Genomic DNA, 13,402 nt, shown 5'->3' with positions numbered 1-13,402 from the left:
TTCATGACGTCAGGGTACGTTTCAAGAGGTTCTCTAAATCGGATAATCCCCATGTCGATCGAACGGAGCAAATTGGTCACCTGGTTTGATGGCAACTCCAAGGCTGAAAGTACATACCTACGTTGTACGTTCCAGTTCCAACAACCTGTCCAAATGGAAACACGCTACTGGTTGCCCCGCGCCATTTATCGAATAGAGAGTTGAGACACACCCGCTCCCCAGCGGTCCCCGAACAAAGGCCCCGGTGCAATTCCACGAAATTATACAGGACTCTCGGGCTGAAGCTATCACATCAAAGGCGCCTATGAATTGACCTTCCTCGAGTCCACTCTACCAGGCCGGCTCTGCATCATGCAATGTAGAGTACACGAAGACCCTGGAGAAACGAGCCGGATATCACTTGGGTCACGACTCACGGGGAACCCTCGGGCTTCTATATTGGACGATGTGCAGGATTTGTCGGCTGCGTATTCTTCCTTGAAGAGTGTGCTTAGTGCTTACCAGCTGGCTATCTCAATAGCAAGCCGTACCTCTCTTCACGAAACCCGACCCGAGAGAATCGGTTATCAAGGATTCAAGCATATCCCTCAGAGGAATGTCCTGTAATTGGAAGGTGATGTGACGAGGAAGGTCCCCAGACCAGAAACCCCCTGGCTCTAATTAATTGGGTGCCTCGCTTCACAAGAATCGAGGTGCCTGGTTGGCTCGGGTACTTTCAACTCTCATTCTGCGGGAGACTGTGATGGTCTGGTGTTCGGCCTCGACGTTTGGGTCGCATTTTCATTCCTCGCATAAGCCACAAAAGAGGCAAACCATGGAGGAAAGCAACCCACAAAGGTATCTTCGCAATCATCTACGCAAGCCACCTTGCTAATGAAGCATGCAACGCAGGATAAGTGGCTGGATGAACTTATGGGTGGTGTGATTCAGTGCGCCCATGGGCCATGGCAACGGGTGCCGTGTCCCCCAGCACTGGCTTGGGAGTCTCCCTGACTGATGAGGCTGATTCAAAGAACTGTCGCCTTGGATGGAATTAGTCAGAGCTTGACTTTGACTAATCCCATACCACGAGAGCCCCCTGTCTCAGGGGAGAGAACGCCATGCCTTCTGGATGTTTAATCATGTCCAACGTCAGATCGAGTGACGTTTCAGGAGAACAAAGATTGATCACCACACATCTCAGATGGGAATCTATTGTTCTTCCCCAGACGATTGATCACCGACCCCCCAATACCCACAGACATAACGTTCCTTTCCCCGCACTCACCGTCGACCATCGGAACGTCTAGAACATCAATCGCCTGAACCCTGCATATATATGGCTTTATATATGCGATACGACAGTCCGGGGTCAGGCAACTTTCGCCCCAGTCGGAGGGTTGAATTCTTGGTTCCATTTCCCCAACCGAAGCTTTGCTTCTCCTCGATTCATTCCCCCTTGATGGAGCTGAGAAAGGCCCATGATGGTCTCACACCCCCGCATTTGTGCCCGGCCGGAGAGAGTTCGAGTACGACAAGTTGGTGCAGACCTGCAGTCGAGGCTCAATGGAGCTCAATGGTTTCACCGTCCGCCCCCGTTCACCGGTGTAGTTACACAAAACGGCGGGAATCAGCACTTTCTGTACGCACCTCGATGTTTCGGGTGGCGGCTGGCGCACTCACCACGTTCGTTCGTCTTTCCCCGCAATTCCTGCGATACCTTGCCCTGCGGCCGTGCTCGCCGCCTCGTGAAAATCGGGGGAGTCGGGGGAGTCGGGGGAGTCGGGGGTGATAGTTGACCACCGAAAGAAGAAGTCATGTGAGCGCACCGCTCCTTGCACGGTTACCGAGGAAGCTCGGTGGGAGAGTTGGGGTTCCTCTGGTGGGTGAACCGGAAGGTGTCGTGGTAGTATTTTGGCGCGTCCCGAGACGCTCGCCGGCACTAGGTCCGAGAGGACGGAGAGGTCGGTCCAGGGCCCATGCTCTTCTTCCTGTCGCCAGGGGTCGGTCCAGCGCCTATCTAAGGCACTGAGCCTCGGTCAACTCGAGATTTCGAGCACCAGTCGTGAAGGCGTGAGCCGTGCACAGTGTGATGACCTGAGCCTGCACATGTGTGTTAGTTATATAGGGGCGGAGCTGCGAAAAGAAAGGACACGCCGTTGACTGCAAGGTTAGTATGACGTTTTGACTTTCGATGGTTAGCTATGCACGTATCAATGTTTCCACCCTGTCATTCAATCATAAGGACTGTCCATAGACCGTCAATATCTTATTATTCGGAGATATTCCTTCGCTTTACTGTCGGAGCCCCTTTTGGTAGCAATACTGCTTGCTATCTTATTTATTATGCCCTGTAGCCACGCTACCATCCCATGTCCAACACGTCGTCCCTTGCGTTCCAGCAATGCGTGCTGCTTGGGGTACTGATCAATGCAGCCTGAAGTCGGAAGTCAACTTTAGGTTCAATGGAGGGCGCAAAGAGACGACGTTATGCCCAGAGGGCAAGCCACCGTTACCGTCATAACCCACAAGGGACATACCCGGCCAGCATCTTCTCCTTTGAATTTGCTAGTGGTAAGTAAGTCTGCCCACAATGTCAATGAAACCTCGGACGAGCCTCGGATTCTGAGCTTTGTTGAATGTGGAGTGTACGGACTTGCTCTGGGCAAGCGACTACGCCATATGAGGCGAGGGTAAATAAACCGGTAGCTCGAAGTGACGGTGAAGAGGAGGAGTCCGTTCAGCTCATGCGAAGATGGCCTGATAAAACGGTGAGTCCATTGGTATCTCGGACAACATCTCGGATTGCTTGTTACCAAGGGCCACGGCAGGTGTCACTGGGTACGAAATATAGTCCCTTGGAGGCAGCATCGTTTTGTGTCAGAGGGGTCTCATAGTGAAGTAACCACGCTGAAATTGTTTCCAGCAACGCCTCCTTCCAGGAGTTCCACAACGTTGATCGACAGATGTAAGGGAGCGGAGCCGCAAGTATGATCCCCCTCTTCGATCTTTCGATCATCTTACCTGACCTGTCAGGTTGGGAGTTGGGACAACCTCGGGAAGGACATCGCGCGCCGGCACCCTTTACAAAGTACAACCTCTGTTTGGGCTGTTGGTAGCCATGTCCTCAGGATACATACACCGGGACCCTGAATGTGGAGGCAGGGTCTTCGTGCCCTGTTTCCATGACTTGACTCGGGTTACGGTCACACTGGGGCATCAATATTGTGATGCAACGCTTCTTTTATGGAGGCGAGACGCCGCTGATGACAGGCTTAATGCTCAGGAGGCCTCTCTGCTTCGTAGGTCAGACATATGCGGTGCTCACGCCAAGAAACCGGGGCGACGACCTTTTCAAGTTTCTCGTGGTTCCTTTGGGCCGTCGTCCAACCCTTTCAAGTTGTGCTCATGATACACATACGATTCTTTAAGAACGAAAGAAAATAACACTGATTTTTCATTCTCGGCCTTTTTAGTGAATCCAACTCATGATGTTTCATTAGCCTCGGTTCATCCTTCACCAGTCAACAGAGAATGGTAGCTGGAGCCTGGCCCTCCGTATTCTTCAGGTTATCAGTGTCGGGTAAGGTTGGAACTTGGAACTGCAGGGTTGTGGGGAAGCTTTGGGGTCAATTCGCTTTGGCGCTGGTGTGACCCTCTCACATACTTGTAAGGACGTTGTGTAACGTACACAAGTGAGGTCTGGTGCTTCTCGCCTTTGAAATACCTGGTTCCGTGGCGTGTAAATTGGCTCCCCGAGGATGCGAGGACGGAATGGGACGTCCTGAAATCTCGGTCTAGGGAGTAGCTTATCGCTAATCCGAGTCTGGCTCATGTGCTTTATTCCTTCGGCTTGAAGCGTTGATTTATGCACTTCTCTCGTTGGGGGGTTTTTTTTTGAATCAATCCAGCACCCGATATCCATTGCCGCTTGTATTCCACGGTTCCCACCATTACCGAGCCAGTCGAGTCTCGACCAGTAAACATTGGCACGATGTTGTCAACCAGGATCGATTTCTTACTGTCGTATCTCATATTCTACCATCATCGACAAGAGTCAACTTGGTATCTTCGATAGGACGAGGGCTCAAGTCTTCCAAGCTCTACGATGACACGTCCTCAGGGGTAAAAGCGTCGTACACACATGGGTACGAGTGGGGAGTTGAATTCGGCTGGAGTCAGTACCACGACAGAGGCGCCGCCTAGGGGTTGCAACGAGGGTCAGACAGTCGCCCCACGGGGGTAGCTATAACATGTGCAATAATTCGTCCACCGAAGAGCACTGCATGTCCGGACGTGTCCCCCAGATCTCAGGTATCCTCGCTGCTCCCACCTTTTTACTTGCACCTCAAATTCGCCAGAGCCACCAGCAGTTTCCCCAGCAGCCCTTATCCGCGGCGTGGTGGTCATGTGGCAAGGGCCTGGATGGGTGTATTTCTGACCGTGTTGCAAAATTCGGTATGAAGTGGAACAAAACAAGGGAGTGGCGTACTCACCGATATCTTCTGATGGTGTCTTGATGCAACCATCGTCCACCTCGCGTGCTCCCCTCTCACTCTGTTCTGAATCCCGGTGCCGGAGCCTCCATGGTTAACACCCACTAGTGCCTGAGATTGCCCAGTCCTTGGGGGCACCAAAAGCCATCAGAGTTGAATTGCAACATAGTTTTAAGTTGTTGGTGTGATTTTGAATGAACGTCGAAGCGTCCCCCGAACTTCCGAAGATACGGAGGCTCCTGATTCATGGAGTCGTAGCACCTGTGGCCATTTCGCCCACTAATTGCAGATCATTGAATGTGAAATACGTGTTGATGTATTCGCCGCCCTTCATCATGGCCTAAGACTACCATGCTTGTTTCTGCCGGGCCGGTGGCGACGTGACACTCAGGGTTCGCTTCATGTCAATTTTGATAACGGTTGAGCTGGTTCCACCTTGTTGAACTTGCCACCAGTCTCCAGTGTCTCAGCGGTCTGGTCCTACTCTGGGCTACGGAAATTAGTCGGCTCATGTTGTCTACAAACGTTGAAGGTCTCCAGAGCTACACGTCAGCCCTTCCAGGTTTATTGATATAGGTCGGCATACTGAGACCGCCAGGGAGCTCAGATGTCCCTACCCACAGGTTTCAGCAAACGGTTCTAAGAGACCGAAGCACAGGCTTCTCGGTGTGCATGCATGTGCACAAATATGCTATACCTAAGAATGCACGGGAAGGACTCAAGCTCACTGGCATGGACTTTTCTTCCGTTTCACGATAGTTAAGATGTCGAGGGGCCAAGACAACGAATCATGGCCAGTCTGTAGATATGAACAAGGTGACCTAAAACGGGGAAATTACCGGACGAATTGGGTATGTCTTTACTACGTTGGTAGGTAGTCGGCCGAGGCACTCTAAAGTTGCCAAAAGAGTACATGTAGACCACGGACCTGGCGAACACCGCTCTTAAAGACAAAGAACAGTGGTTCGTGAATCACAAAGAAGGACTCTGTGCTTCAATTCTTGTTCTTTACAACGATATCATGACTGCCAGCTAACCCCATCTACGCATTTCGTCTTGTGGAATCGAGCACGAGCCTTGTAAGTCCTTCTCGAAAGGGCACGACTTCTAGCAACTGGTTCGATATCACGTTCGTTAGCAGCATCTAGGAGATGCCGCAAGACCTATCTTGAGTTTCTAGTCTATATATAAGAAGGGATGACTGGGGTCTTCAATCCGGTCATGCCACAGTGGTACTCCCATCACTTAGCCAGACCACACCTCGGGGCCGGGGTACTCATACGGGCCATCAGCAACATAGATATTGACCGAGAGACCGGGATCGTTCATAGTATATACGCCCGGGAACGAGACGAGGGGGCTGGGATTACCGGAGCCGCCACCGGAGACAGAGAGCTGGGCACAGGCAATGTAGAACTGCGGGGCGCCAGCAACATGAAGACCAATATGCTCGGCACGGAGGAGATAGTTGCCGTCGGGCACCGAGGACGGGATAGTGGTGTAGATTTCGGTCATCTCCGTCTCGAATTGGGGGTACTCGCCGCCTTGGTCGCCGTAGTGGTCAATCTTGAACCAGACGTCGCCGGTGGGCTGCCAGGTGGTAATGTCCTCGCCGTCCGGGACGCGGGCCATGTAGAAGAGCGAAGGGCCCGGGTGGCCCATGCTGTTGCTGGACTTGAGCCCGATTTCGGCGCCGGCGGCGACGGAGAGGACATCTGCGGCGGGGCGGTCAGAAGCCTCGAAACAGCGGAGGAGGTTGGAGTCGAGGTCTTCGACGGGCTCAGAGCCGGGAACGTTCTGGGTTTGGCGGATGAACTCCCAGTCGTCGGATTGTACGCCATCGACGATGGTGTTCGGGAAGTAGTCTGGATGGGACTTTGGTGTTAGTATATTGTGCGTCCAGGTGCAGAACTTTCAAGTCTTGGATGGCATATGCCAGGGATTCTCAAGCAGACTGACAGTGGGCAAGGGAGCCCGTCGCGAGCAAGGGCAAGAGGGGAAAAGACTTCATGGTTGCGGCTTGTATGGTGAGATCACTGGAGCTGGTGCCAGTGTAGAAATAGCAATGGCAATGGCAATGGCAGGTCTCTCTACTGAGTCTTGATTTTTTACATCACACCCCTTGAGTCTTGACAATGACGAGCCGTTGGGGCTATGGTTTCTTAAATAGTTGGCCAAAATAATACACCTCAGTAGTAATCGAATAGTCATTTTCTGATTTAATCCAGCATCATAGAAATGCCACCAGTAACAGACCCCAAAGCCCCGATCCTTTCCCTGTCAGTGGTTCGGGATCACGGACGCCGAGCATGCCATGTTCCGCCATGGTCGCGATTTATCCCCTACGGCCCAATGTCTACTATAGGCATGGAGATTGCCGATCCCTGAATTACCAGGTTTTGGATAAGGGGATTCGACAAGGGTTGCTACCCAGAGGCGGGAAACCATATTAGCAATCGCGGATGACCCCCATCATTATCCAATGGCGGATTTGGAATACCGCAGTCAAGGACGGACTCTCTTGCCGGTCATCATGGAGTCGAACTCAAGTACCTCCCCTAATATATGCTCGTGGTCCTGACGCGTGTCTTACGGTGGGTAAACTTGTCTCCGTCGTCGACCCCTGATGGCTTTCGGACCCGAGGTCCGGTCAACTTCCTAAAAGGGAAATGACAGCGGGTATCAGCCGCTTTGATTGGCTGCAGTAAGGGAAGCTAAGAAGACCGTCCGCTTAGCCGCCCGTCGACTTGCGCCATAAAAGATATCGTCGTGCGCCAGCACAGCCACGTTATTCTTCGTATAACCCTCGTACTTTGCAAACCGCAAAGCGTCGCGCAGGGACTCGATGGCGGCGCGGCGCGGCGGTCGAAGGGGTCGTCGAGGAATTTGGGGTCGAACCTGAGCGGCTCGTTCGGGTCCGCCGACTGCAGCGTCGCCTCGCCGCGGCTCTGGGCGTTGTAGTAGAAGACCACGAGGGCGGAGTAGTTGAGACTGCCGCTGTCCTGGGGAAAGCCGGGGAGCAACCAGTGGGCGGGGAGGTGCGTGATGATTTCGGAGTGGGGCACCTTGTCCCGGGTCAGACGGGCCCGCTCCTCCGGGGGGGGGGGGGGGCAGTGTCTTGAATTCCTCCGAGGCGACGAGCTTGTTGAGCTTGAAGCAGCCGATGTCCAGCTCGCAGGCATACGTAGACCACGGGACCGTACCGTTGCGCTTACACTGCTCCAGCGCCTCGTCCATCGTCTCCCGGACGCCGTAGAACGACGCGCGGGCCGTGTCGCCCTCCTTTCCGCGTATACACGAGACGGCAGGACATGTGGACCCTCAAACCCTGGCCGACAGCCGGTACGTCCCTCACGACGGGTATTCCGAATTGTTCCAGCTGTTTGCGGGGGCCGATGCCGGGGTGCATGAGGATCTTGGGGCTGTCAAGGGCACCGGCCGAGAGCACGACCTCTTTCGAACCCCGATCTGCGGGTGACTTGAATGTCAGTTGGTGCCCCTTTGCCGTCCGCCAAATCAAAGTGCCGACAAGGGCCCAGCTATGAGGGGGGAAATTGGAATTAGCGGCAAGGCCCCAAGGCACATAAAAAGAATGTATGAAATTATATATGACCTTGATATTGGGACGGAGGAGGATAGGAAATAAGTTTGTATGATCAAACTTGGAGACCTGGGGTTGAATTTGACGGTGACGCTCACCTCCGACAACAATAAAGTCACAAGTCATCGACGCAATGGTGTGCAAGTTGTCGGGTTAGCAAGTAATGATGTTCAGTTTAGGGGGCCCGTGAGTAAAGGGGATGTCAGGTCAGGAACGTTTTCCCACACGACACTTTCGTCCCCTGGACGTTTATAAATTATCATTTATTTCTCCATGCTGGGGATTTCAAACTCTGACAGCGTCAGACAAGGGATCAGCGGTGCGATCAACGGCCTCATTTTCTGCGTTAGTAACAGGAAACCGGCAAACTTGCTCACCTCCATCAGGGGGTCGGGGCAGCCAGGGGATCGGGGAAAGACCTATAGGCTATTACTATATAAAGAACGGCCACTGACGGGTGTGGCTGAGACGGGCGTCGGACAGCGTATGATCGAGTCGAAACTGCGGAGATTGACCCGCATAAGAAAACGGTAAAACCAGACAATGATGGAAATATCAACCCCATACCGACTGACTTGGACCAGAGACGACAGCTTGCATTCAGGAGGTGGGACAGCGATCATGGTATCATCCGGCTTTCACAATAAGCACCAAGAATGATAAACACACGCAGCTTATACTACTGTACCAACCACTAAGGGGTGTTTTCGTTTCGCAGGTGTGCAGCCGTACGTGTTGCCGAGCCATTTAGAGAGAGCACATTTGCAGATCTCCTGTTCTGTCAAGCTAGGTGCGCACTCCGCTGGATCCGGCTTTCGCTCTTACCGGCCTAAAAGAGATGGAACGACGTTCGGCCGAGTCAGTGTCAATCTCATCGGATCACTCCCTAAATAAGGGGGAAAGATAGCGTAACGTCTGTCAGCTCTTGGTCATTCATGTTACTCCCTTGGAAATGCATTTCTATGGTGGCGGCTAGGTTGACAGGTTTTTCTTCCCCGTGCTGAGCTAATGGACTCGGGGCTGCTGATGAGTGTCTATGATGCTCTATCTTCTGTATGCATGTATGTGGGGGCTGCCGGCTGTCATATCCCAAAACAAAACCGAATTGGGGTTTCCATTGGTCTTTAGCAAAGTCGTTGAGGCTCGTACTTTGTATGTCGAGGCGTTGAGGAGAGGACACCGAGAGTCAGACACTGAAGCCTTTGAATCTGGTGAAAGTGTCCCCAGCGCAACTCTCCCGTTTCTGCCAGAGAAACGGCCGGGGAGCGGCATGGAGCTGGGTAAGCATCGACGTAAGGTTCCTACTGCCAATCACAGACCCTACCTGTGAATCTGAATGAACCTTTGCATGCATGTGGGTTCGGAAAGGGGGGAGGGGGTGGGGTTCATGAGGCAGCAGCACGATGCCTTGAAGCAGGCCTTGAAGAAGGCCCTGAAGCAGACCATGCGCAGCATCAAAAACTGAACAGCCCGCTCCGCCTCTTACCAAGCGGGTAGATAATCAAGGCGCTCATGAACAAACCGACGGCAATACCGATGGCGATCTGAATCATCGAGGCAGCCACGTTGAAAACAACGGCGTTGAGGTTCTCGCTGCCCGTTTCAAACGGCGACGACGGGGCGGTCGTCCCATTGGCGGCGGCCTGGGTGGCGTTGGTAATCAGGTTGGCGGTGCTCAGCCCGCTCAGCAGACCGCCCGTCGACGCCAACCCTCCGGGGACCTGGGTGAAGATGGCCGGGATGAGGGTGGCGGCGGCGACGCCGTGGCGGACCCTGGAGTGGAGGTTGGCCAGGACGCCGACAGTCAGGGCGCCGAGGGTGGGGGCGACCTGCGGGGCGGCGACGAAGCGGCGGCCGGTGAAGAAGCTGACGACGTAGCCGGCGAAGGCGACGACGACCATGACGGGCATCTGGCGCCAGCGGGCCTGGTACAGGATGCTGATGCAGAGGACGAAGAGCGGGACGAAGACGAAGCGGTAGTAGGGCGGCAGGGGGTCCTCGCAGGTGGTGGACGAGGTGGCGTTGCTGTCCATGACGCCGTAGAGGGCGGCGCCCACGGTGATGCCGAAGCCGAGGAAGAGGGAGTAGATGATGGCGTAGACGATGCGGATGGAGCCGGGGACGATGGCGCGGGATTGGAGTTCGAGGGCGGAGCATACTACCGTTTTTCCACGATCACGTCAGTCCAGATTTCTACCAAGGGTGGCTGAGTGCCCCCTTGAGAGTGCCACTTACAAACGGCATACCCGGGCAAAAGCATGACGATGCCACTTTGGGCAATGGCCGAGAAACAAAACAGCTTCCCGTCGTTGATGCTCCCGAAGGCCCTGGCCAGGAAGCTCACCAAGACGGTGGCGCTCACTTCCAGGACGTTGCTGTAGAGCAGCGACTTGGGCGCGACGATCAGCTGCAGCACGCCGACGAGGCAGCCGAAGCAAAAGGCGAGCGGGATGTCGATGAGGCGGGCGCTGAAGGAGAAGGGCCCGCAGGCGGCGCTGGTCAGGCCGAACACCAGCACGCGGAGCCAGGGGTGGTACCTCACCCGGGCGGCCACCAGGAGGTCCAGCTTCTCGGCGCCCTCCTCGGCGCCGATGACGTCGTGGATGACCTCCTTGTAGATCTGGTGCGTGTCCTGGAGGCGGCCGAGGTCGATGCCCTGGGCGGTGCGCACGATGCTCACCTCGGCGGTGCGGGTGGGCTTGTCGTCGAACGAGATGATCATGCAGCCCGGCAGGTACAGGAACTGGCCGTCGATCTCGAGGATCTGCGCCGTCGTGCTGAGGTACTCCTCGAGACGGTGGGTGGGGGCGCCGAACAGCATCAGGGCCCGGCAGAGCTTGATGATGTAGTCCTGCCGGGAGATGGTCTCGGCGATGTGGACGGTGATGCGGTGTTGTTGTTGTTGTTGTTGTTGCTGTTCTTGTTGTTGATGCTGTTCCTCCTCGGCCTGCAGGAAGGCGCTGAAACGGGAGCTGCTGGCGGTCCGTTTGTGTAGGGGCCGGTGCCGTTTCTTGCCGTCGGCCTTTTGCTCGGACGACGGCGGCGTCGAGGGTTCGTTGTTGGGGACGGCGAGCCGGGCGGAGGCTTCGACGAGGTTATAGAGGGTGTCCTGCGACCGGTTCTGCTCGTACCACTTGCGGCGCATGGGGGTTGTACCGCCGGTGCCGGTGCCGGTGCCGCCATTGCCGTGGGAGGAGCCTGGGGCGGTCGGGGTCTGATCGCCCGGAGACGAAATTCCGGAGTTGCGGCTGGTGCTCTGGCCCAGGCCCAGCAGCGGCTCGGCAGAAGCGGCGGTGGCGGGTTTATAGAGCTTGAGGAGTTGCGAGAGGATGTTCCCGCGATACTCCTTGGGAGGGGAGACTTCGTATAACCCGTCGTAGTTCCCATCGTTGACCTCGCTCAGTTCGGGACGCGGAGCGTTCGACGAGGTTGCGCCATTGCTGCCGTTATGTGTCGTAGCATGGCCCGCAGTGCGTGTGCCTGTGGCTCCTGAAGTATAGTCTTGGACGAGGCGATGGGCTTCTTGGTTCGCCAAACCGCGTTGTTCGCCGTCGTCGGGTGGAATCCGCTGCCAGGCGTTTCCCCTTGCGGTTGGCAAGTCGCGCAGAGGAATGGCGTCATTGCTGGACACGAAATCTCCATCGCTAGTCCTGATCCTGATGTCTTGGAAATCTGGTAGAGCTCGGGAGCTGGTTGGGTCGACATTGGAGGCGACATGAGAAGCGTGGGCAGCGTGGGCTGCGTGGTCCTGCACAGAAACCCCGGCCACGCCCGCTCTGCTGTTAAACCTGACGCGGCCTTTCTCCTTCCTCGTGCCAGCGCCGGCGCTGTCCGATCCGGAGGCTCTATCTTTGCCCAGTTCTGGCCTCGCCTGGTTATCTCCAGTGACTGTGGTGTTGGTGTCACCTTGGCCGATTCTGAGGTCAGGAGGCGGTTCGTTGGGTGATTCCATGGCTCTCCATACAGCACCGTTCCATTTAGTAGTGTTTGTAGTGTTGAGGACTGGAAGTTATGATGTCGAGAATTGGAAGGCCCTCGTTTTTTTTTTCCTTTTTTTCCTTTTTTTCCTTTTCTTTCTTTTCTTTTTTTCAAAGTGGAGAGAAAAATCCGTCCCATGTGCATATGGCCTTGGTGAAACAGTTGAACCCCACTGACGTCGTTTTTTTGTGGTTTTGTTGACAAAGGGGCTACACTACGTTGTACATTGAGTAACCCCATCCCCTAAGGTAAGGTACGTTACGCAAGGTAGTGTACACGTGTAAACGTGTAAATCTGGGGAAGGGAAGGGCCCGCCTTTGCCCTAGTACCCACCAGGTCCAAGGGGGGAAATGGGAAATGAAAATGAAAAGGTATATAAATAAGTAAATAAAATAAAAAAGGAAAAGGAAAAGGAAAATCAAATCAACAAAGGGGTGCCTGTCCTATCAGTTTCGATGGCATTGGCTCCAGGTACAGTACTCCGTAGTCCGTCCAACGTACTACGAGGTGCGAGTCAGTGGCACAAAGTAAGGCAGGTATCCCCGAGAAAGCCGCCCAAGCCGCCCTGAAATCGTCCCCTGGAAATAGGGATACCTCTGGTGAAAGGGGCAAGTACCGCGAGGCCAATCATAGGAAATGTTGAATTAGGTCCATTTCATGGATTTACGGGAGTAAGTAGATTGAACTTTTGGATAGTAAAGCGAAAAGGATGGATTCTGTATTTCTCTCTAGCACTCACATATTATTCCTATTCACCAATTACGCGCAATGTTTAATACTAAACAGAACACCATATGTAAGATATGCTCATCTTCCACTCGAACTCATGTAAGGTACCTCACCTTACATCCTTAAAGTAGGTAGAGTGGAGGCCGTTGCCCATTGACTAAGCCACTGTTCAGCCCCTTGCGCTAATGCAATGTAATGGTCCCTCACGCACACCGCCACAGGAAGAAATCCCGCATCATCAATGTGACCTTACATAAGGTACCTTACCTTAACTAATAACCCCTTAATAAGCATTCCATTCCTCCCCTACCTTTATCCATCCCCCATCCCGCTCGTCGACAAAATGCGTCACCCGGCATCGACCCGGTAATTTATTCTGGACAACCCGCCCTCTGCTTCCATCAATGCTAGCGTGTCAGTCCGGCTCTCGACAAAGTCATACTTACCCCGCATGTTTTTCGGATGGCAGCCTATCTTTGTCTTGGCCAAGCAGAACATCCCAGAGCCGGTCCGGGGACAGGCTAGACTCCTAGACTCCTAGACTCCTAGACTTACAATCTTACAATAGTGCGGAGGGCCACGGGACCTGCTTTTGCGTCTCAGTGGGTTGTGCAGCGTC

General features: G+C 54.3%; 5 protein-coding genes across 5 annotated transcripts; 1 reads left to right on the top strand and 4 right to left on the bottom strand.

The window, feature by feature from the left end:
• Positions 1 to 51: 51 nt before the first annotated feature.
• On the top strand, positions 52 to 997 carry SODALDRAFT_360591 (hypothetical protein; the record flags this gene model as incomplete). The annotated part of the gene is made up of 6 exons (XM_028614286.1): positions 52 to 109; positions 223 to 244; positions 363 to 484; positions 525 to 613; positions 686 to 837; positions 931 to 997. The coding sequence occupies 6 exons, from the start codon at positions 52 to 54 to the stop codon at positions 995 to 997; spliced, it is 510 nt and encodes a 169-aa protein (XP_028466054.1).
• A 472-nt stretch (positions 998 to 1,469) lies between these two features.
• SODALDRAFT_360589 (hypothetical protein) lies at positions 1,470 to 5,209 on the bottom strand (the record flags this gene model as incomplete). Its single annotated transcript, XM_028614285.1, has 22 exons — positions 1,470 to 1,657; positions 1,700 to 1,999; positions 2,040 to 2,082; positions 2,135 to 2,142; positions 2,363 to 2,416; positions 2,509 to 2,547; positions 2,636 to 2,739; positions 2,796 to 3,008; positions 3,120 to 3,190; positions 3,293 to 3,384; positions 3,509 to 3,581; positions 3,643 to 3,763; positions 3,894 to 3,950; positions 4,042 to 4,082; positions 4,124 to 4,225; positions 4,327 to 4,400; positions 4,476 to 4,541; positions 4,581 to 4,714; positions 4,826 to 4,919; positions 4,960 to 4,992; positions 5,062 to 5,088; positions 5,185 to 5,209. The coding sequence occupies 22 exons, from the start codon at positions 5,207 to 5,209 to the stop codon at positions 1,470 to 1,472; spliced, it is 1,959 nt and encodes a 652-aa protein (XP_028466053.1).
• Positions 5,210 to 5,720: 511 nt separating this feature from the next.
• Positions 5,721 to 6,486, bottom strand: SODALDRAFT_340434 (cellulose-growth-specific protein; the record flags this gene model as incomplete). Its single annotated transcript, XM_028612950.1, has 2 exons — positions 5,721 to 6,340; positions 6,435 to 6,486. 2 exons carry the CDS (start codon positions 6,484 to 6,486, stop codon positions 5,721 to 5,723), a joined length of 672 nt encoding a protein of 223 aa, XP_028466052.1.
• Positions 6,487 to 7,583: 1,097 nt separating this feature from the next.
• On the bottom strand, positions 7,584 to 8,256 carry SODALDRAFT_334013 (hypothetical protein). Its single transcript, XM_028612116.1, has one exon. The coding sequence runs from the start codon at positions 8,200 to 8,202 to the stop codon at positions 7,687 to 7,689; it is 516 nt and encodes a 171-aa protein (XP_028466051.1). The 5' UTR covers positions 8,203 to 8,256; the 3' UTR covers positions 7,584 to 7,686.
• A 1,274-nt stretch (positions 8,257 to 9,530) lies between these two features.
• On the bottom strand, positions 9,531 to 12,028 carry SODALDRAFT_279316 (DUF1212-domain-containing protein; the record flags this gene model as incomplete). Its single annotated transcript, XM_028608161.1, has 2 exons — positions 9,531 to 10,234; positions 10,312 to 12,028. 2 exons carry the CDS (start codon positions 12,026 to 12,028, stop codon positions 9,531 to 9,533), a joined length of 2,421 nt encoding a protein of 806 aa, XP_028466050.1.
• Between the last annotated feature and the right edge of the window lie 1,374 nt (positions 12,029 to 13,402).

Source organism: Sodiomyces alkalinus (assembly GCF_003711515.1).
Source record: "Sodiomyces alkalinus F11 unplaced genomic scaffold SODALscaffold_6, whole genome shotgun sequence".
Classification (NCBI taxonomy): domain Eukaryota; kingdom Fungi; phylum Ascomycota; class Sordariomycetes; order Glomerellales; family Plectosphaerellaceae; genus Sodiomyces; species Sodiomyces alkalinus.
The sequence above is the reverse complement of the archived record's forward strand: the minus strand, read 5'-3'. Positions and strand labels throughout refer to the sequence as shown.